This window comes from Jaculus jaculus, chromosome 9, assembly GCF_020740685.1.
Source record: "Jaculus jaculus isolate mJacJac1 chromosome 9, mJacJac1.mat.Y.cur, whole genome shotgun sequence".
NCBI classification, from domain to species: domain Eukaryota; kingdom Metazoa; phylum Chordata; class Mammalia; order Rodentia; family Dipodidae; genus Jaculus; species Jaculus jaculus.
In genome coordinates, this window is record NC_059110.1 from 129,658,613 (window position 1) to 129,681,962 (window position 23,350).

At 38.2% G+C, this 23,350-nt stretch overlaps 1 protein-coding gene across 2 annotated transcripts in view; it reads left to right on the plus strand.

The window, feature by feature from the left end:
* LOC101595231 (ABC-type organic anion transporter ABCA8A) overlaps window positions 1–23,350 on the plus strand; it is a 70,412-nt gene that overhangs the window by 39,714 nt on the left and 7,348 nt on the right. For both annotated transcript variants that reach the window (XM_045158156.1, XM_045158157.1), the window contains 13 exons: window positions 840–1,038; window positions 3,162–3,328; window positions 3,824–3,957; window positions 5,711–5,848; window positions 6,088–6,198; window positions 8,431–8,604; window positions 10,259–10,372; window positions 12,184–12,303; window positions 13,010–13,078; window positions 14,533–14,624; window positions 16,240–16,360; window positions 17,446–17,563; window positions 22,183–22,274. In XM_045158156.1, the coding sequence (XP_045014091.1) occupies window positions 840–1,038; window positions 3,162–3,328; window positions 3,824–3,957; window positions 5,711–5,848; window positions 6,088–6,198; window positions 8,431–8,604; window positions 10,259–10,372; window positions 12,184–12,303; window positions 13,010–13,078; window positions 14,533–14,624; window positions 16,240–16,360; window positions 17,446–17,563; window positions 22,183–22,274 (1,649 nt within the window). The remainder of the gene's footprint in view (window positions 1–839; window positions 1,039–3,161; window positions 3,329–3,823; window positions 3,958–5,710; window positions 5,849–6,087; window positions 6,199–8,430; window positions 8,605–10,258; window positions 10,373–12,183; window positions 12,304–13,009; window positions 13,079–14,532; window positions 14,625–16,239; window positions 16,361–17,445; window positions 17,564–22,182; window positions 22,275–23,350) is intronic.

Below are 23,350 nucleotides of genomic sequence, written 5' to 3' on the forward strand. Positions count from 1 at the left end.
TGACACTCAACAGTTTTATTCGTGGAGACATAATTTGAAGTTTTTTCTACTTTTTGCTTTATTTTCATTTCTTTATTTTGCACATACACAGACATTTGTTTTGTATGTGTGTGTGTGTGTGTGTGTGTGCACATGCACCAGTGCCTGTAGCCATTGCAAATTAACTCCAGTTATTTGTGTCCCTTTTTATGTGTAGTTTACAGGGTATTTTAGGCTTCATAAGCAAGTGCCTTTATCCACTAAGCTTGCCACTCTCAGGTTTTTTTTTTTTTTAATAATATAAGGTATTTGGAACAATGTTATTATGAACATTATTCTAAAAGATCTTATTGATGCATATTTTAATTTTTCTTAGAATTTCTGCATCCTTCTATCTGAGCATTTTATTAAACCTCTGAATTAAATTCTCATGAAGTTTAATCAGGAACATCTCAGAAAATCTCAGAGGACTGGAGAGATGGGACAGTGGTAAAGAGCATGATGTACAAGCATGAGGACCTGAGCTTGGATTCCCAGACCACCCACATAAAAAGTTTGGACATAGTGGCACATGCCTGTAATCCCAGCATTGGGGAGGCAGATACAGGAGGAACCCTGGGGCTCCTTGTCTGGATTATCTAGCTGAATCAATGAGCTATAGGTCCAGCACTAAAACCTGTCTCCAAAAATAAGATGAAAAACAACTGAGCAAGTGCCTTGGTGTCAACCTCTGGGCTCCAAAGGCGCCTGCACACATGTGCACCCACACAGATACAATCATGCATATATGCACTCTTCTCTCTCTCTCTCTCTCTCACCACGTGAGTTATCACTTACCAGAGACCACTTTTATTTTATAGATGCCAGTGCTTTGTTGGATACACAGGCTGCAGGGACAAGAGACACAGCAGGGTTTGTAGAGATGGAGCAACTTGTCTGTTCACTAAATGGCATGAAAAAGACTCAGGAAGGCATGGCTCTCTGGTGGCAACAACTCCGTGCAGTTACGAGACTTCGTTTCTTGAAGTTAAAGCATGAAAGAAAAGCTATCTGTATGCTGTGAGTATTAAGACGCTGCAGAGACTTTTAGTTATTGTATTAAGAATATCTGAATAATGGGCTGGGGAGATGGCTGGTGGGTTAAAAACACTCGCAATTCAAGCATGAAGGCCTCTCGGGATGATCACCAAGCTCAACTCCCCAGAGCTCACACGCACTATAACCCTAGTCTCTGGTGGAGATGAAGACTGCAGAATTTCTGAGGCTCATTGATAGACAGTAGCTCTGGGTTGAGGGAGAGATCCTATCTCAAGAGGAGTCCTCTGGCCTCTACACATATGCACATGGGGCATGTGCATCTGCATAAACCACTCACCATGCATGTTATACATACAGAGGCACAAAAAAGTATACCTGGTATGCCTAAGTATACCTAAAAGTGCACCTAGCAATAGCAGGAAAAAAAAAGATACAAGAAAACTCTAAATGCATCATAGCTGTTCTTTTTGTCTACATTCCTGTTATTGACCCATTATTGTACTGATTTGGAGAATTTATAATCTGTCAGGGGTATTTTTAGACAGAAGTTTATCTATTGTTACTCTTTAAAAGGCTCCATGGAGATGTGAGAGGCAATCCAGAACATAACTGTCAGTTCATGTGTGTGAGCATATGAGTGTATGTGGACATCATTCTGTCTTACAGCTCTCCCAAATCTTCTGGAACTGTCAAGCTGACACACTTCAAGTTGGTGCTGTTTCCTTATGACTCTTAAGCAACTGCTTGCTTGCTTGCTTGCTTTCTTTCTTTCTTTCTTTCTTTCTTTCTTTCTTTCTTTCTTTCTTTCTTTCCTTCCTTCCTTCCTTCCTTCCTTCCTTCCTTCCTTCCTTCCTTCCTTCCTTCCTTCCTTTCAATTATCGGTCTAAGTCAAGCAGTTTTAGGAGCTGGAAAGGGAAGACATCAGCTGGCTCCTAAGGCATTTGCAACATCACATAGCTTCCTGTATCCTTCAGTACACATAGCTAACCAACAATTTCAATCAATACACACATGGGAAGCATAGCCTATGGTAGGATTACAATCTATCTTTGTTGAATAAATTGGTAATTACAATTTTAAGGGCCTCAAAGAGATTAGTGAGAGCAAAATTTAAAGAATAATCATTAGGGCTGGAAATAGGGCTTAGTGGTTAAATTGCCTGTTTGAAAAGCCTAAAGACCAGAGTTCAATTACCCAGTACCTACATCAAGGCAGATGCACAAGGTAGCATATGCATCTGGTTTGCAGTGCCTGAAGTCCCAGGTACACCCATTCTCTCTGTCTGCCTCTCTTCTACCTCTCCCTGCTTGCAAATAATTAAATAAAGAAGAAGAAGAATCTTTGAAAGCAAAGCAGACAGGGAGACGTGAGTAGAGAGGGATGCCTACAGGTCCCACAGCTTGGAGTGAGGTTCAGGATTAGGACTGTAATGCTGACAGAAGAGAAGACCTGCCTAACCTCTGCAAGTGGAGAATGCAAGGAAAGGAGAGCACAGACATTAGAGAGATTCTGAACCTGGAGACTTAGAGAGGCATGCTGCAATGATTCGGGACCATGGAGGCGGGAGAGAATGCCAGAGCCCCAAGTCTGCAACACTGGTGGAGCACGCTTCAGAAAGAATGGGTACTAGGGTGGAGATGGTGAAAATGAGGCTAGGTCTCATCTTGAAATATGAGAAGCCACCTTCCTAAAATTGCATGGGCTATGCTGTGATCAGAAAACAGTGAGAGAAATGGACCAAGGATACCCTTATCAGTTTCATTTTACAAATAAAGAGAAAAATCAAGAAATAAGTTAGAGAAATATATGTACATGCCTGTTTTAAAAAATATTTTATTATTTATTTATTCATTCATTTGACAGAGAGAAAGAGAGGGAGAGAGAGAATGGGTGTGCCAGGGCTCCAACAACTGCAAACAAACTCCAGATGCCTGTGCCCCCTTTTGCATTTGACTTACTTAGGTCCTGGGGAATTGAATCTGGACCCTTTGGCTTTGCAGACAAACACTTTGACTGCTAAGCCATCCCTCCAGCCCTATATGCCTATTTTTAAAAAATATTTTCATGCATTCACTCTGTTCATGTCCCAAAAGAAATTTTTTTAAAACTGTAAATGATTAGTCTTTATTGTTACTTATTAATAGGATTCTGGCTTTTGGAGTCGGACTTCTTCATATCTTGGCATCAAATGCTCACAGGATAGCATATCAAGATGATTACTGTTGGGATCTGTCTCCTAACATGTATTTCCTTGCTCCTAACCAACAGCCGCGGGATCCTCTCACTAACTTACTGATCATCAATAAGACAGGTAAAAATGTTGCAAATATTGTTTCTGGATGTGTTCACTATGATAGACATTTGTCAGAGAACACCAACATAAAGAATAAATGAGTGTGTCTTACAATTTAAGAAATTCCATCCTAAGCTACTATAATGCTGAATTTGATAAACAATAAATGTTACATGTCATTACATATTGACAAGCAAAATGGTTTATACAAAAATACTGAAAACTTGCTTTCCCAATATTACTAATACTACTAATAGTAATACTAAGAAAAGGAGATTAAGCAAGTTAAATATCTTATAGGTAGGAATAAATTATCTATTTAAAGGCAGAGGTCATAAGTAAGGTAAAATTATAATTATTAAACTATGCTTACAAAATGTATAAAAGAGCAAAGGATAGTCATGGAATAAGCATGCAGTCTTTGACAGTCTATGGAAGTGACAATAAAGGGTTATTTTGGCATCTTGAAAGATGTCTCTTAGTTTCATGGCGCCTCTTCTATTTAACTATTAGGAACAAAGATTGATGACTTTATACATGCCCTGGAACAGCAAAACATAGCTTTGGAAGTGGATGCTTTCGGAGCTAGAAATGGTACCGATGAGACACTGTACAATGGTGCTATCATTGTGTCAGGTGACAAAAAGGTTTGTGAATCACCAATTATTCATTCTGTTACAGAGCTGTGAGTTCGATAGTGTAATGTTAAGGTGAATAAAAAAATGTAATGTGAGGGGTTGTGGAGATGTCTTCATGGATAAAGTGGTCACTTCTCAGATTGGATCACCCTACTTTGATCCCCAGAGCTCAAATAAAAAGTGAGAAGCCATAGTGAGCTTCTGTATCCCAGCTTGTTGATGGCAAGACAGGAGAAGTTCCCAGAAACTCATGTAGAGCACAGCCATGGACAGAGGAGGGAGAATCCAGAGTGAAAAACTCTTGCTTCAAATGAGCTGGATAACCTGAAAGTTGTCTTCTGGACTCCACATTTGTGCCATGACATGCCTGTGCCCACACTCACAACCCTCCCCACACACAAAAAAATAGTACTTCAAATAAAACGCAATGTGATCTCTTATATAGTATACCATTTTAGTTGAAAAATATTTATCTATATGCAAACAAACAATTCATAACATTGGAGAGAATCCAGGTTTGTTTTAAATCACTTCAACTTCATATTTACTTAAGAGTACATTTTATTTACTAATCAGTGAATTGTATTCATGAAATTGATGGTAGACTTAACTGGTATTCACTATTAACTCTTAATTAATCAATACTTATTAGCAAAACTATCATCTAAAATATCACAATATAATGTATAATCCACATACTCTGCAACTGATATATAAAAATAATAAACTCCTTATTCCTAGCTATAAGAAACCATAGGAACTGATGAGATGGCTTAGTGATTAAGATGTTTGCCTATGAAGCCTAAACACCTGGGTTTGGTTCCCCAGCACCCACAACCCAAGTTTGATTTCCCAGTATCCAAGTAAGCCAGATGCACAAGTTGGTGCATGAGTCTGGAATTCATTTACAGTAGCTAGAAGTCCTGACACACATATTCTCTCTCTCTTCCTGTTTTTCTCTGCTTCTCTTTCAAAATAAATAAAGAAAAGTTTTATTAAAGAAAATAAACCTTAGAGTAGAGATCTCAAAGGTAATTCCAAAATAAGAAACAGTCTGTGATTTTTGTATACATTGAAGAGGGAAAGGATGACGACCAAAGAAACAATTCCACTCAAGTCTATCTTAGGGAAACAGTGAGTTATTTGGGCTCCTCCAGGAGCATGGGTGAGTGATAACAGCCGCACTGGAAACAACTCAGGAAAGCTGCATCACTAGAGCTCTGTACTCAACTCAGAGGGAGCTCCACTGAAGAGTCTCCTCTCCCCAGCAATTGCTTACTGTGTTAGCAATGGCTTAGCCTTAGAGAAGGGCATTGTGATTCTTAAAATTCTTTGAGCTTCCTGAGGGTTATTAATCTCCCTTTTTCTCTCCAGCAGGGAATGTTTAACTTTGGCAGAAACAGCTATATGCCTGTGATTATTTTGTCCTCCGTTGGATTTTTCTTGAACTTTAGTTATGTGCCATAATTTACTTAGGACATTTAAAAATTATAATGTTGATTTTTGCTCTAGTAAATAATTCCCCATTCAAACTGATGAAGACAGTCCTAAAGAAAGTCAAAGTTTAAGAGGGACCAGTTGGGAAGGAATTCAAAATACTGTCATAAGAAAGGATTATGATCAAAATACATTTTATACATGTAAAAATTGTCAATAAAAACAATATACTAAAATTTTCATATTAAAAAAGTATATTTGCACATTTTGCTTATCAGTTTCATGTTCACTTCCTCAGGACTTGTAACCTTTCATTATGTTTTAGAATTACAACTTTACATTATCATGCAATACAAAAAGACTGAATTGCTTCCCAGTTCTTATGGATATTGTTAGTAATGGGCTACTTGGACTGTTCACACCATCAGTGCGCATTCAGACTGACCGTAGCACTTTTTATAAGGTAGGTGGATGCTTACTCATAGATTCTACTCTGTCTATTGGTAGTTCTTAGATTGCTCTACCAGAATAATCCCCATGGGTTTAATTGTATAGCATTAGGATCCATCTTGTTTTCTGGCTTTGAAAAAGAAAAGCAAGAGTGCAGATAATCAGATTACACATGCATGTGTTTGGGAATGTAATCCAGGCAGTGAATTTCAATTTTGTGTCTCTAGTTTATGTCTTTGCCTGTGTTTTTAGGGTGAAAGTGAGCCTGGACAGTATAACTTCATGTTTTATATCATCTCCTGGATCCTTTTGATGACCTGCGTTTCTCCTTATATATCCATGACCAACATTGATGACTATAAGGTAATGGAAAATTTAGTTGATTTAAATAAATTATATTGTTATTGTAGGAAATTTATTTAGTATGGTATGAATGTTTACATTCTGAAAAGTCAATTTTCACATATTAACAGGTTATAGGAGTTAAATAAAAGAGTGAAGTAAGGAAAAAAGAAAGGTGGAGAAATAAATGGAGGGATAGAAAGAGGGAGAGGAAAATTAGAGATAGATACATAAAAGCTTCATTTATTTCTGGCTAATGGGTAAACAGTGATGAAATTTGACTTCATACCCTGAATACTTTTGACTCTATTTTCAGGGCAGAAATGGGATTCTTTAGAGGTAAGAAACAATAAATTTATGTTATATACTTGTCACAAATTACTTTTAGGGAATATTTCAAGGACCAGAAAAGGAGAAATTTCAAGCAATAGACAAATGACAAATAGACCAACAGGCAAGCAGCTTTGTTAAACTGACAACATTGGACTTGATCATTTATAAGGCTGATGTAGCTGGAATTTGCTTAACTGTGTATTGAAAAGGAAGATGTTATTAGCAAAAGGTTTATAAATCTCTGCATAAGGGGTTTTTGGAATCTGTTGGTGATACTAAGCTGTATGTGAGTGGAGCCAAACTTCCTAAAGTCCAGAACCTACGGATCTCTACAAGATACAAGTTGTTGAATCAATACAAGACTAAAAAGTATTTAGTTCCTATAAACAGTTTTAAGAGTCTGCCAAAGGATTCAACCAAGGAATATGCCATTCAAAATAGGGCTTAGTGCTTGAATAAAGCACTCTTTGAAACAAGAAAGCTTGTGTGAATTGATAGGCAGCTTAATCACTTTCCAGAACAAAACTGAATATTCTTAAAGCAAGAAAAAAGAATCTGATTCATAGCCATGTAAATCCACAGTGACCAACATCTAAGAAAAATTCCTTGGCATTCTAAGTAGGAAAAAACAAATAGAAATCTATTGAGAAAAGACACCCAAATTATAAAGGAATGATCATAACATTAATGAAGAAAATATTAATATACTCCAGGACTTAACTAAATTAAAGAATATGGTAAAGGTGGTAATTTAAGAGAGTTGTAAAAGTAAATCCCCAGCACCATGTAGAAAGCTGGGCGTGGCCATACACACCTGCTGTACGCACTGAGGGAGGCAGAGACAGGAGGGCAACTCATCAGCCCGACTAGCCAAAGCAGAATGAGCTTTAAGAGAGACCCTGTCTCGAGGAAATAGTAATAGCAGAGGACATCCATGTCCTCCTCTGGCCTCTACACATGTGTGCACAGGGTACACTCATATGTGCACACACACACGAGCACACATCCTACCTATGCATAAAATGAAATAGAATTTGTGCAAGGTACGAGCAAATAATATAGTCTCTATATGAAAAGAAGCAATGAATGTAATTTACAGAACACAACACACTATAAGAAAAGAAGAATGATTGCAGGTTTCTTATCAGTGACTGGAATAAAGTTAAATAAATAAACAACACTAATAAAAAATAAAATAACAACAAAGAAAAGAAAAGAAAAGAAGAATGAACTGGAAGAATGTATCAAAATTAATACACAGAGGGGAAAATCTCTTAATAAATACACAGGGCTTTATGAATTTAAAGGGTTATAGGAAAATACCAATCGGTCCACCATACTTTTAACTGGACTCACTAAAGCCAAGGAGATATAAAGTAACAGAAGTATATTTTAATTTTCAAACTTTGTTGAAAACCATAACTGCACAGATATAACTTCATTGAATTAAAATAAGTAAGCCCAAAGTAGACCCTGAGATAGGAATTAAAATTATAAATTATAAATTTCTGAAACTAGTGATAAAAATATCTTACATGTACCCTAAAGAAAGATTCATACCACAAAGAAACAAAAATGACAATGACAGGACTTTTAAGGTCACAATATAAGCTATATCAGGAAAATCATAAGGGCAAATTTGAATAAATTTGATTTTATGAATTGTAACAGCAAATGGAGACACATTAGTTTTGGGCCTCTACATACCCCTTAGTCTGTGTAGCCTTTATCCATGGGATCTATTGTAGTTATGGATAATCCTTTGATCATTTTCTATTCGTTCTATATTTTTAAATACTTTTTATTCACAACTTCCCTAAGTGTAGACAATAAACCGTAATTCCCTCCCACTACTCCCATTCTCTCCCTCCACACACAGATTACACTAACCAATTTACGATGTTTCCGCTTTGTTAACAGAGCAAAACCCAGTTCCAGCTGTGGGCTTCTGGCCTCTACCCATCTGCTTACTGGTTTGGGCAGGCTCTGGTGGAAGTCCCCATCTACAGCTTGCTCATCTTGTTCATGTACGTCGCGTACTATGCCGTACACCTGCAAGGGGTCGTGTTTGCAACACTAGATCTGTTTATTCAGGTAAGTGACAGCATTCATAAAAGTAGGATCATTATCTGATTTAACCAGACCTGGCCGCCTTCCACGTTTAGGCCGCTGTGAATCATCCGGCACTCAGTACTCGTTGCCACAAGCGTGTATGTTACAATGCTGTTTCGCTTCCTTGGACATATACCTCTGAGTGGAATGACTTGGTTTTAGATATGCTCATTCTAAGTTTAGTTCGTTGCCTTTTTTTAATACTTTATGTATTTATTTATTTGACAGAGAGCAAGGCAGAGAGGGAGAGAAGGAGAAAGACAGAGAGAGAGAGAGAGAGAGAGAATGGGCCAGCCAGGGCCTCTACCTACCTCAAACACACTCCAGACGCGTGCGCCCCATTGTGCATCTGCTCTAAGTGGATGCTGGGGAGTCGAACCCAGGTGCTTTGGCTTTACAGGCAAATGCCTTAATCGCTGAGCCATGTCTCCAGCCCTAAGTTTAGTTTTTTGAGGAGAGATCAAACAGTTTTCCACAGTGGCTGTACTAGTTTTTTATTTTATCACCAACACGTCTTTCATTTTTTAATTACTACTATCATGGCCAACATGAGGGTCCAGTATCTCATTGTCTAAATTTCCATTTTGCTAATGAGTAATGATGTTGAGCATATATATATTTTTTAATTTTTTATTGGTTCTGGACATATTTATGTAAATAACACATGTTGGTACCACCCTTTCCCTCATCCCTGCCCCTTTTCCAAAGAGGCCCTCCTCATAGGGGGTGCAGATCATCCCCACGGGGATTGTGGTTCATGCATTGTGGGGCAGCAGTCAGTTATGAGGGAGAGGCAATGTCTCTGTGAATATTGTCCCAAGTTGTGGCTCTAACACTTTCTTCTCCCTCTTCCACAAATTTCCCTGAGCCAGGTTTGGTACGTTTCAAATTTGCTTCAGTGATAGGCTCTTAGGAGCCTCTGGATCTCTGGTTTGGTAGGTGTTGAGTGTCCTTCACCCTTGTGCTTTGATTAGCCATTTAGATAGTGCCCAGAAGGTTGGAGCAGATATTTACTGTAATTTCATAGTAAGATCTCCTCTGCCTCCTCTGGGGCCATAACCCAAGGTCCTGCTCTGAGAATACAGGCTTCTATCTACAAGGCTGTCACTAATCTGGAATTTGTTTGGGTAAGAACAAAGTAAGACACTCCCAAACAGTTTAAAGTTGTTCTTTGAAAAAAAAAAATTTTTTTTGAAAGAGTGAGGCAGAGAGGGGGGGGGGGGAGGGAGAAAGAGAACAGGCACGCCGGGGCTCTAGCCACTGCAAATGAATTACAGAAGCATGACACCACTTTGTGCCTCTGGATTTATGTGGGTTCTGGGAAACTGAACCTGGGTCCTTAGGATTTACAGTCAAGTGCCTTCAGTGCTGAGGCCTATCTCCAGCCCTAAAGGTGTTTTTTTTAAAACTATTTGTTGCTTGGATCATTCAAAATTGGTTCTTCCAGTCCTGCTTGTTTTTTGTATGCTTCTGTTGGACAGTGGGAAATCCAGGAGGCATACTGTGTCATTCACTACTAATGCTCCTCTGAACATTTAAATCATCAACCATTACAGATGAAAGAACTTAAAAATAATGTCCAGCATTATGTCCACGAAGCAGCTTGCCTTTCTTCTTACATGCTTACTGATTTCAGATCCTGTACATTGTTGGCTATGCCACATCAATTATCTTCATGACATACATGATATCGTTCCTTTCTCGCAAGGGAAGAAAAAACAGTGGCATTTGGTCATTTTGCTTCTATATTGTAAGTATGTTTACTGTAAGTACTGTTACTTTTGCAAGCAAGTGCATTTAACCACTGAGCCATCTCTCCAGCCCCTAGTGCTATTTCTTTTATCATGTGGTTGAGATATGATACTTAAATTTCTATAAGAGAATGAATGGCACTTTAAAATATTTCAGTTAAAATATTTCTGGGAAATTTTCAGTTGTTCCATGATAGAATTATGGAGATATATTACTAAGAAATTTGGCTACAGTTTTTAAAGCAAGATAAGTAAAATAAAAATAATGGAATGGATATGTGTGTGTGTGTGTGTGTGTGTGTGTGTGTATGTATAATTTTATTTTTATTAATTTTTATTTGTAGTTTGAAAGAAACCTCAACACCATTCCAAAAACAACTTTTAGTAAAAATAAAAGTTACCTGAGGTCTCAAGGGCCCCAGGAATTTTCAGACCATAAATACTGTTAATAAAAAGCTAAAACTAAAAACAGATTCTCTACATCCCTTACTCATGATTATTTGAAAAAAAATATAATTCTATCTCTAAATTGAGGAGAAATATGTGTAAATCACATGCATTTATCCTGTTTTGTTATTTTAAAAAATGTGTCAAATTATCATCTAATAAATATTCATTGGTTTTCCTTGTGCCAGAACTTGAGATTGAGGAGGATGAAATGACAACTCTGGATTGAGTGAGGCAGATAAGTGAAAAGAAGAGGATACCCAACATTCTCTCCTGGTCTCCACACCCATGTGTACAGGGCGTGAGCACCTGCAAACACATAGATCACACACATCACACACCAACCCACGCCACACATGCACTCATACTCTACACACAAACATACCAAACCAGGAAACAAAGGGGAAGGGAGAAAGAAAGAAAGAAAGAAAGAAAGAAAGAAAGAAAGAAGGAAGGAAGGAAGGAAGGAAGGAAGGAAGGAAGGAAGGAAGGAAGGAAGGAAAGAAAGAAGGAAAGAAGGCAAGAAGGCAAGATTTCCTAGAGAAGAGATTTCCTGAAGAAATGTTTCTCTTCTTTAGAAGATTGCGCACATAGAACAAAAATCCAGATGGAGAAAGAGCTAGATTTCTCCTAGGAAGCAGCAGGGACTTGGTGTAGCATGTGTCTGAAAAGAAGATGCAACACAGGCAGGGACCTAGCTAACACAGATGGAAAAGAAAAGCTGAAGCTGCCCAGGACTGGCCCTGATGACACGCTCACAGACTTACTCTGCAGGAGTTCATGCTTTGTGGCGGGAGAACTTAAGCTTTAAGAATAGAAATATCATCAGAGCACACTTTTAGGCACACTTCTCTGGCACTATCATGATAAAATAAAAAGCACACTGAACCTTCTAGGGAAGCATTGTTATAATGTGGAAACATGTACATGGCTATAATATGCCTATAGCTTTTTGTTGAATTATTTGCAATAATTGCTATAATAACATTTGCATCTAAGCCATTGAGGAATGTGCCTCATGATTATATTTCTCTCACCAATATATCTGAGATTTCTTCTAATGAGTTTCAAAATTATTTCCATTTTGTTATTATCTACATATTATTCAATCCTTAAGTCCAAAGACAAAATAATACCAACTTTACTTTCATTCTTTTATAATTAAAACAGAATATAACAATTTTAGCCTATCCATAAGATCCTAAATGTGTTCAGCTTTGTCAAATTTATGCCTACAAAGAATTGTTGATGATGACATTGGAATGGAATTCCAAATGAGAATGCACTCTAAGTAAATTTTCCCTTATTTGGAAATATGTTGAATTTTAGATGGCAGCTTTATGTATCTTTAATTTTCTTTTAGGTTACCCTTTTTTCTGTAACTTTTGAGCTGATTGAATACTATAGAGAGACAGCGCTGTTTTGTATTACTCTGTTAATTCCACCTGCTACGCTGGTTGGCTGTACATTACTGCACTTTGAGGTAAAGCATCTACTTTTTCATGTGGAGATGGGTAGTGAGCAGTGATGAAAAGTATTTATACTAATATAATCTTTACATGTGATCAATCTTAATAGCAAACATAAAAATTTCCCCTAATCTTTGGGACTTGAAGTAACTTGACTTCTCGATGGACCCTAGTATGAATTTTGATACTATATTTTAAATGATTTTTATTGTATATGTCATTATACATAATGAGTTCCATTATGTTTTCATATATGTATATCATGTATTGTGATCTTACTCATCCATCCCTGTTAGTCTCTCTTGTCCTCCCCCATTCATGCTGATTTCCTTCATCTGACTCCCTTCTACATACATGTCCTTTTATTTTATTTTATTTTTTGATAATCCAGTGGATTTCATTAGAGTCATTTATAGAAGCATGGGCATCTTACCAGTGGCCCTTTCTCCTCTACTATTTGCCATTTCTAACACAGAGCCAAAGATTCCCTTAGCAGTTGAACCATCAACACTGAGTCCCACTCATCCAGAATAGTAGTGGCTTGTCTCACAGACCAAGAGGTAAAAAAAACAGCCTCTTTACCATATATGTACAAGTCGGAACACCCTTTGTACCCCATGAGAAAATATTAGCAGTGTTGGCCAAAGGGCCCATCATACTTATTTGGATAAAATTCATGAATCATAAAACTTGTATTTAGCATTGTCTTTTCTTTTGCAGTATCGTGCATACAATGACCTTGTTTTTATAGAACCAGCAAGGAAATTTGTCTATTTGTTGTTCCTAACAGTAAGTAGCCCTCTCATTTGAATATTATTGCACAGGGAGGATATCATTAAATATACTCTATCATTGTGTTTCCTGGATTGTATTTTTTAAACAACAACAAGAAAAAAAAAAAAAACTTCAGTGTTGGAGGGATGGCTTAGCAGTTAAGGCATTTCCCTACAAAACCAAAGGATCCCAGTTTGACTCTCCAGGACCCACGTAAGCCAGATGCACAAGGAGGCACATGCGTCTGGAGTTTGTTTACAGTGGCTGGAAGCCCGGGCATGCCCATTCTCTCTATCTCTCTCTCCCTCTCTCTCTCTCTTTCCCTCTCTCACTCTCTCAAGTAAATAAATAAATAAATAATTTTAAAAATAACTTCAGTTCAGGAGCTCAAACCCAGAACCTTATACATGCTAGGCAAATGTTCTACCACTGAACTGTATCTCCCAATCTATTATGAAAATTAAGAATCTTTATGCCACTAGAAAGGCCGGAGTTGGGATCTAACAAGATGGCTAGGCCGCCCTGCAGGATAATTAAGGAAACCCAGCGTTTGCTGGCAGAACCCATTCCTGGCATCAAAGCAGAACCAGATGAAAGCAATGCCCATTATTTTCATTTGGTCATTGCTGGCACCCAGGATTCCCCCCTTTCAGGGAGGGACTTTTAAACTTGAATTATTCCTTCCAGAAGAATACCCAATGGCAGCTCCTAAAGTACATTTCATGACCAAACTTTATCATCTTAATGTAAACAAGTTGGGAAGAATATGTTAAGATATTTTGAAAAATAAGTGGTCCCCAGCACTGCAGATCCACACAGTTCTGCTATCAGCCCTGGCATTAAGAGCTCCCAATCCAGATGATCCGTTAGCAAATGATGTAGCCGAGCAGTGGAAGACCAAAAGCAAGAGCATGGATTAGGCTATGTGCCATGAACAATATTTAAGTCGATCTGGTCATCAAGTGTGCACCACTTCTCCTGTTCTGCCAAGGCTTCCTCCTTTGTTTTTGTTTGCATTTAATAGATACAATCTTAGAAACATTACAGAATAAAGCCTAGGCATCTTTAAAAAAAAAAAGAATTTTTATACAACTAGACCCTAAAAAAGTGCAATGCTTCTATACATATAAACAAGTTTTACAATAATCTAGTAATATAATTTATAGCTCTCAATTTTAAAAATAATATTTAACTGCTAGAGACAAAGATGTAGCAAAATATGAATATAGTTCTATGTTTAACATAATATAAATTGTACTTGAATAATATAAATATACTTTCATTGTTTCTGTTTTTTAAAAAATGAGACTGAATTTCATTTTTTGTAAGTGTATGAATAGCTTGTCCTTGAATGCTTAATAGTTTTGCCCAACACTTATTTGTAGAAGGCACATTTACAAATAACTACTAACGTACATCTGATGTTACCATGCATAATTTCTAATTTGAATGTTCTTCTTTCTCTCTAGCCTTTTGTTCATATTATCATCTTTCTTGTTATTCTACGATATCTGGAATTCAAGCTTGGGAAGAAAACAATGAGGAAGGACCCAGTCTTTAGGTTTGCAGATGTCAAATGGTTTATTATTGTTTTAATGATAATTGTTAAATGATATTGCACAAAGGAAAGAACAATCATCTATCAAGGATATCCTGCCTGTGTTGTCTGTTTATAATGAAGAACTAAAGGACAGTGTATATAGACAGAATGTGGGGTTTGGAGACTTAAGGAGATTGTGGTATAGTGATGAGAACAGCTGTACCACACTAGAAACACCAAAAATCTAAGGCTTCCTCTGATACTGTGTACATGCAGCGCACTGAGTTTGAATCACAAAGGATTTGTGCACTGGGCAGCTGGAGGAACAGTGGATCCAGGAAGGCACCCAGAGTATATAGACCATGATAGCAACAACTCCTATCTTTAAGTGGCCATGGACGATTTCTATTCAACTATAACAGAACAGATAACAAAAGACCTTGAAAGTAAAAAATGTACTATTTATGACTCAAGAACTAAGCCAGAAGCATCCTGTTCCTAGGAGTCCTCATTCATCTTCAAACTCTTCATTTAGAAGTCTTCATTTTCTAAAAGTCCCATATCCCAGGCAACACCTCAGTTCCAGGCAAACAAAGATGGTTGACCATGCCACTTCCAAATTAATATCGTCTTTGGAAGTTAGACAAAGTTGGTAGCATATTGTTACCATGGCAGCTAGCCTTCAAGACATCATTACCAAAATGAAGAAGGGATTAAAGGAAAAGAATCTAGACTAATTACCTCATCACAGTCATAAAGGTCTGAGTTACCATAGAAAGAAAAGGGTTAATCTGACATGCATTTTGAATGAATGTCTGTGCCTAATCCCATAGCTAAAATTTTCTGTGATGATCTTGATTTTAAGTATTCTGGTCCAAAAGTCTCACAAAAGTTTTGACAATATTCATAATTTGATGTGAAAATTTTGGTTCCTAGAGTACTTATCTCATGAATTATGATATGAAATGGGTTTTCCACACTCTATTGTGCTGTCCATTGAGATTACAAATGATGTCTCCATCTCAAAACTCATAAAAGTGCTGAGAAGGGGTGCCATTGGAGTATTTGACACTAAAAGAGATCTCTGTCACACAGCCTAAGGCTCAAGGACCACTGTAAAAGTGGTGCAGATGGAACATAAGAGCAAATGATGGTATTGTTTGTCAGACACAAAGTGGCCATTGCATTTATGAGCTCACAGTGTCTGCTGCCACTTACGCAAGGCCTGCATGATATGAAGGCAAAGGCCATGATGACATCAGAAGCAAAGAGTGACTAGTTGGAAAGAAAAATGTGTCCAGGTGGCCGTTATGTGTCCAGGTGTCCAGGTGGGGTTATGATCAGGGTACCTTGTGTATATGTGTGAAGTTTGTTGACCAAAAGTTTTAAAATATTTTTAAAAAATGGCAGTTCTGTAGTCAAGAGAATAATAGAGATAAACAAAATGTCTGCTTTGTTTAATGACACTTTAGACAAAAGCAAGATCATTGTTAAGGGTCAAAAGTTTACTAAGAAGGCTAGATGTTATGAAGATGCATTGCTCAGCAGACCTAATGAAATACAAAACTCAGAGAACAAAATGATCTTGGTACAACCTGAGACACTATTAGTTATTAACAGATTACTTTGGCTGTAGGATTGCTTCCAGAAGTGCCCATGTATGTCCTAATCCAGAAGAGGCAGAAGGGGAGGATGAAGATGTTACTCGGGAGAGAGCAAGAACAGCTGATGCTTTGACTTCAGCAGACTTTGAAGAGGTAAATCTTAGAGTCGTGTGGCACAGAAGTGAGGTGTGTTTATCTGTCTTCTTCGTTGGACATTCAGGATAATAGAATGTGTATTTGAGCATTACACTTCAAAATAATGAATCCTTTTAGTTCTTCAAGTTCATGTTTGAAAGAAATTGGTAATTTCCCAGTATGCATGGTGGTATACCATTCACTAATTAGCCATTGCTGGATTTTGCTCTGATAGTTTCACCCTTTGTTGCTTTTGCATGATTGGTAAAGTTATAACCATACATGGTCCAGGTTCAGAATTGACCCAACACTCCGAATATTTTATCCATGCTTTGATTTGTTGCTAAATCTGGCCCCACGCATCACTGTCTCTGATAATAGATGATAAACTTGAAAGGTTAAAGTTTAGTTCTGTATATGAACTGTGAGCTCCGCTACAGTTACATTCTTGCTGCTGGGAAAGAGCACTTAACCAAAAGCAGTTTAAGAGCAGGAAGGATTTATTTCAAATTACAGTTTTAAGGAGCAGTTTCATCATGGCATGGCAGAGCAGAGAAGAGCAGACTAGAGGCTGGGTATCACATCTTAACACATCAGTAGGGATGCAGGAAGAATCTGTGAGCTCCAGGATTGGGCTGTGTAACACCACAAGGACAGCCACAAGTGCCATACTTCTGCCATTGAAGCTCCATGTCCCAAAGTATAAGGCCTAATCACAAACGCATGAGACAGTGGGGTGGGGAGGTGGGCATTTCACATTCAGACCACCACAAGATCAGACTTCATACTTGCAGTTAAAACTTCTGTTGTTGCAAGGTGTCACCACTGTGATTTCTTTCACTGTGTTATCACCCAGCAGACACTGGAAAGTATTAACTGTTTCAGGCTTCATTAGTTTCTTGGGCATGTTTAAATTTCTTTAGCCAATGCTCCAGCCCCCAAAATACCTAGTTTTTGAATAGTAATGTGGTAGCACAGATTATAACTGTACTATCTAAAGATGAGTATAGCAGCAAGGACAAACCAAGTTGATACTTAACATGTAAATTTTATAAATTACCTGTTGATAAAAAGTACTCACTTCTGTGGCTTATCATTTACAGAAGCCTGCCATTATTGCCAGCTGCCTTCGCAAGGAATACTCAGACAAGAAGAAGTGTTTCTATTTTAAGAAAAAGAAGAAAATAGCAACAAGAAATATCTCTTTCTGTGTTAGAAAAGGTTGGATACAGGAGCTCTTATTTTTGGCTGGGTCACATCCTCCATCCTTTAGAGCCCTTGATGCTTAGCATTTGTATCCTCCAGAGCTGGACTACCTCTTTCTTGTCTGCAGAATGACCTTGAATTTGTCATTTCCCATGTAAATTATTTTCCCCTTGAGTTGGGGGCACAGTTACACTAACATAAATCTCAAATTTTTTCAGATAAATCATCAAAATGAAATCTTCCCACTCAATTAACATGAGTTTGTCTCCTGATGATTAACACTCTTCATGAGGGGGGACTGACCTTGCTTCCATCCTGAAATCTTGAGCACAAGGGTGAAAGGAACCTACTGCTGATTTCTGCCTTTCTCCCTCTGACACAATGTGGCCATGTCACCTCTAATCTCTGTGTGCCTAGGCAGGTGACTGAAACCCTGAGAGTTTAAACTTCTCTCAGTGTCATCAAGACAAAAATTTACTCATGACATTATATAATTTTTCCATAATCAGCACAGAGGAATTGTACAGATTTTCACTGTGACATTTCCATGCATGCAAATGTGGCACATGGGTCATGCCAAGCCACATTTTTCTTACCCTCACCCCCACTTTCCTCTCCACCCTCTGCACCTTTCCAGTCCCTAGTAGTTCTTCTTCAATGTTTGGGTCATCTTCTTTTCATTTTTCTATGTCCTTCTACTGGATCGACTGGTTAATACTTGACTTTCCTTATCAGGCTTATTCCATTCAATAGCAATACTTTCCAGTTCCATCCATTTTCTGCAAAGAATGGGAATTCTTTCTATGTGTTTTAATAATATTGCATCATATGTAATATAAATATATATAAAAATATATATATAAATATATAAATTCTAATAGCTTGATGAGCATCTAGGCTGGTTAAAAATTATAAATATTGGCTACAGAGAAAAATCAACTCCTACCAAATCAGAGAGCCAGAGCCTCAGAGGCCCCCAACACCTCAGCACTGAAGCAGACCAAAAATGAACCCAACATGGCTCAGGGAAATCTTGCGGAAGAGGGGGCGGAAAGAATGTCAGAGTTACATGTTGGGTCATGATTTTCAGAGACATTTATCATACTAATAACTGGGAGCTAACTCCACAATGCACGACCCATTTTCAATAACAAGGAGGGTCTAATGGGAGGGGGTAGATCACAGATGAGCCTAAATAATGGTACCAATCTGCCTGTATTTACTGAAAAGAAAACTAATAAATTAAATTAAAAAATAAATAAATAAATAAATATTGGCTACAGTGTCACAACACGGACATAAAAGTACCTCTTTTTTATGCTGACTTTATTGCCTTTGGATGTATATGCAGAAATAGGCTAGCTGGATCTTATGATAGCTCCAGTTTTAGTTTTCTGAGAAACCTCCATACTATTTTCCAGAATGTGTGCTATTTTACATTCCCATCCACACTGTGCAAGGATTTCTTTTTCTCTACATCTTTGCCAGCATTTGTTATGGGGGTGGATAGCAGCCATTCTAATTGAGGCAGTATAGAATCTTGTAGTAGTTCTGACTTGCACATCCTGGTCAATACAAATATTGAACATTTTTAAATTGTAAATTTACATCTCTTCATTAGGAAGGGTCTTTTTGATTCATTTCCCTATTTATTGATTCCTTTGTTTCTTTGTTGTTGGATTTTTTGGACTTATGTAGGTAATCTGGACATTAATCTTCAGACAAATTACTGAAGATATTTTCCCCATTCTATGGGTTATCTCTTCATATTCTCTTTGTGGTACAGTGGTTTTATAATTTGGTAAAAATTGAATTTGTCCCTTCTTCCTTGTGTTTCTTTTTTTATTTTTTGTTTCTTTTTATTTATTTATTTGAGATCGACAGAGAGAGAAAGAGACAAAGAGAGAGAGAGAGAGAGAGAATGGACACACCAGGGCCTCCAGCCACTGCAAACAAACTCCAGATGCGTGTGCCCCCTTGTGCATCTGATTAATGTGGGTCCTGGGGAATTGAGCCTCAAACCAGGGTTGTGAGGCTTCATAGGCAAGTGCTTAACTGCTAAGCTGTCTCTCCAGCCCCTTTTGTTTCTTTAAAAAAAATATTTTATTTATTCATAATAAATAAAGAGAGAAAGACACAGAGAGAGAGAGAAAAAATGGATATCCCAGGGCCTCTAGCCACTGCAAATGGACTCCAGATGTTTGTAATGCCTTGTGCATCTGGCTTTATATGGACACTGGGGGATTGAACCTGAGTCCTTAAGCTTTGATGGCAAACGGCTTACCTGCTAAGCCATCTCTCCAGCCCCTTCCTTTTGTTTCTTATCCAAGAAATTGTTATTCATGTCAGAATCTGGAACTGTCTCCCCAATATTTTTAGGTCTTACATTAAAGCCTTTGATTCAGTTTCAGTTGATTTCTGTATGCCTGTGTAGCATTATGGTGGAGTGTGTGCACATACAGTGCATGCGTGTGTGTGTGTGTGTGTGTGTGTGTGTGTGTACCCTATGTACATATATGGAGACCACAAGAGAAGCTTAGGTGTCATCCTCTATCTCACTTCCTCGTTGTTTCCTGGAGATGGAGTCTCTCATTGAGCCCAGAATTGGCATTTTGGTCAGGCATGCTGTCCAGTGAGCCGTAGTGATCCTCCAGTCTCCATTTCCTGAAGGAGTGGCATTGTGGCCATACCTGGATTTTCATGTGGGTGTTAAGAATCCGGTCCAGACAGCCTCAGGTCCTCATGTTTGCCCAGCACTCACTCTTCCCTGCTGTGCTATCTTCCCAGCCCACTTTCAGTTAATTTTTTACAGCGTGAGAGATATGAATCTGATTTAAGTCTTCATGTGGATGTCCACTTTTCCCAGCTGTCTTTTTTTTTCTCACTCATGTTTCTAGTACTTTTGTAAAGAGTTCTTTAGCTGAGGATATTTGGGTTGATTTTGTAGTCCTCTATTCTATTGCATTGTTCTTTGCATTTTTATGTTAATGATATGTTTTTGTTACATAACTGTGGTGCACTTTGAAATTGGATATTGTGATCTCGCTGGCCTTGATCACTTGGCAATTGTCTTGGTTATTTGCTGTCTCTTGTTCTTCCACGTGAATGTTAGGATTATTTTTCCACTTATGTGAATGATGCGTTTGGTATTTTGGTGGTGGGGGGTATAGAATCTACAGATCACTTTGTATTTTTTTAAATTTTATTTTATTTTACTTTACAGTGAGAGAGAATGGGCCCGCTAGGGCCTTTCAGATGCTATAAACGAACTCTAGACACATGCACCACCTTGTGCGACATTGCATGTTTGTTTCACTTTTGCATCTAACTACGTGGGACCTGGAGATTTGAACAAACATTCTTAGGCTTTGCAGGCAAAGCACCTTAATGGCTAAGCCATCTCTCCAACCCCACTTTGTATTTGGACATTTTAGCAATATTATTTCTTCAAATCTATGAATACCAGTGTAGCAGACAGCTTCAGGTTCACTGAGATGAACTTTCAGACCAGACAGTTATGGAGGAAGGGATATTTATTGAAGTTTACTAATCCAGGGGAAGTTCCATAATGGCAGAAGAAATTGGCCTGCCTTCACAGGACCAAGCAGAGAGAAAGAAGCACAAGCCAAAAAGCCAAAAGCCACAGAGCACACTTTAGGAACTCCAGGTAAACACACTTCGCATATCTTTAGATTGAAATCTGAAACCTACCACCACACCTTAAGATCCACCCAGTGACACTGCCTCCAGCCAGGTGGCTGCAGATGCAAACTACAAACAAATGAAAAACTGAATATATTGGGGGCCATCTATTCAAACCATCACAACCAGACATAATTTTCTGTTTGTTTGTTTATTTTGTTTTTTGAGGTAGAGTCTCATTCTAGTCTAGGCTGACCTGGAATTCACTATAAAGTCTCTGGGTGGCCTCGAACTCATGTCGATCTTCCCACCTCTGTGTCCTGAGTGCTGGGATTAAAAGTGCATGTGCCACCAAGCCTGGCCTAGACATGTTTTAATGCTTTCTATTTCTTTTCCTTATGTTTTATATTTTTCATTGTCAAGATCATTTAACCCCCTTAGATTTTGTTACTAGGTATCTTATATTTTATGGCTATTGTGAATGGAACAAACTTCTTGATTTCTTCCTGAGCAAGTTCACTATGGTACATAGAAAAGCTACTAACTTTGCATATTGCTGTCTAGCTTGCTATTTTACTGGATATATCAGCTCTACTCATCTTCTACTGGGATCTCGAAGACTTATAGAGGTGACTTGGTTTTTTCATTTCCTGTCTAAGGACCTTTTATGTCTTCCTCTTGCCTGGAGGTCTGGCTGACATTTCTAGTACAGTATGAAAGGAGTGCTCTGTGCCCTAGGCTCTGTTATCAATCTTAGAGGAACACATTGGGTTTTCTTTCTATATGATGATGCTGGCTGTGAATTTGTGTTCAATAGTCTGCATCTTTCTGGGGTATGATCATTTTATACCTATTTATTTCAAGGCTTTTAACATAGCATTCACAATTAGATCATTAAAATATAACACGATATATTAAGGTTTATAGGCTAGCCCATCACACAGAGAGGGTTGTCATAATCTGTACCATTATTATTCATGTTTTTTTTTCAGGAGAGGTTGTAGGGTTATTGGGACACAATGGAGCTGGTAAAAGCACATGCATTAAGATGATCACCGGAGAGACAAAACCAAGTGCAGGACAGGTAGGTGGATGAGAGTGATAGTATTTTTATCCACAATACCCAGATAACAACTTGATACATGTTATGACTCACCGGTTATTTAGAGCTTTTAAAATATTATTTTAATAATAAATAATATCTTACTTTTAAGGGTACTGATGCTGGTCATTAAAATGAGGTCCTTCTTCTCCTATATCCTGTATTATGAGAGGCCTTTGATCAGGAATCATTCATTATCAAATCCTGTTTATTGGACCACATAACTCTTGGATTATAACTTTCAGTGAACATGGTCATTCCAGCTTGCTACCATTTACCTTGAATAGAATTGTATGAGAGAACTCAGTTATTCATTGACATTCATGAAGAGCTGCTACCAAGTCACAGATTGAGCCACACATCTCATTAGTTTTCCAAGTACAATTTCAGTAAACAGCTTCTCAGAGTAGAAGGGCATCAAGATTCATGGGCATAAAGTTGAATTGAGTTAGCCACCACTGTTGCCTGTATTAGAAGCAGAGTGGCCAGGCAAACAGTCAGAGAGCCTACCTAGCATTATCAAAGGGAGAGATGTCATAGGCCAGAGACAAACAATATCCCCACCTGCATTCTAAAACTTCCTTTGGAAATACTCTGAAATCTACTGTTTATTAAAGTAAGAATTCTGTGGCATTGGTCATGAAAGTTCATTTCTCCTGTGTAAAAAATAAAGAGAGAAGAAAACCTTTGGACAATTGTACCAGAGCCTCCCCTTGCATTTGCACCAGAGCCTCCCCTTGCATCTCCCACTCCTTTATCCCACCCTCTGGGGTGGGCCATACTACATTCTGCTCCTAAAAACCCAATATGCTTATGTGGCACATGGGGGTGAGGTTGAGCAGCATCAGTCTTTCTGTGCCTGTGTGATTTCACTCCCTGTGATCTCCTGGTCCACTCACGTTGTCATGGATCGGGCACCTCCACCTGTCAAAGGCTGAGGAGTATTCTGTTGTTCACAGAGCCAAGGCTCATGAGTGGGCACCTGGGGATTTCATATTTTAGCTGTTGTGGCTGATGCTGAAAGAGCACAGGAGTGCAGGCTTCGTTGTGATTTATCA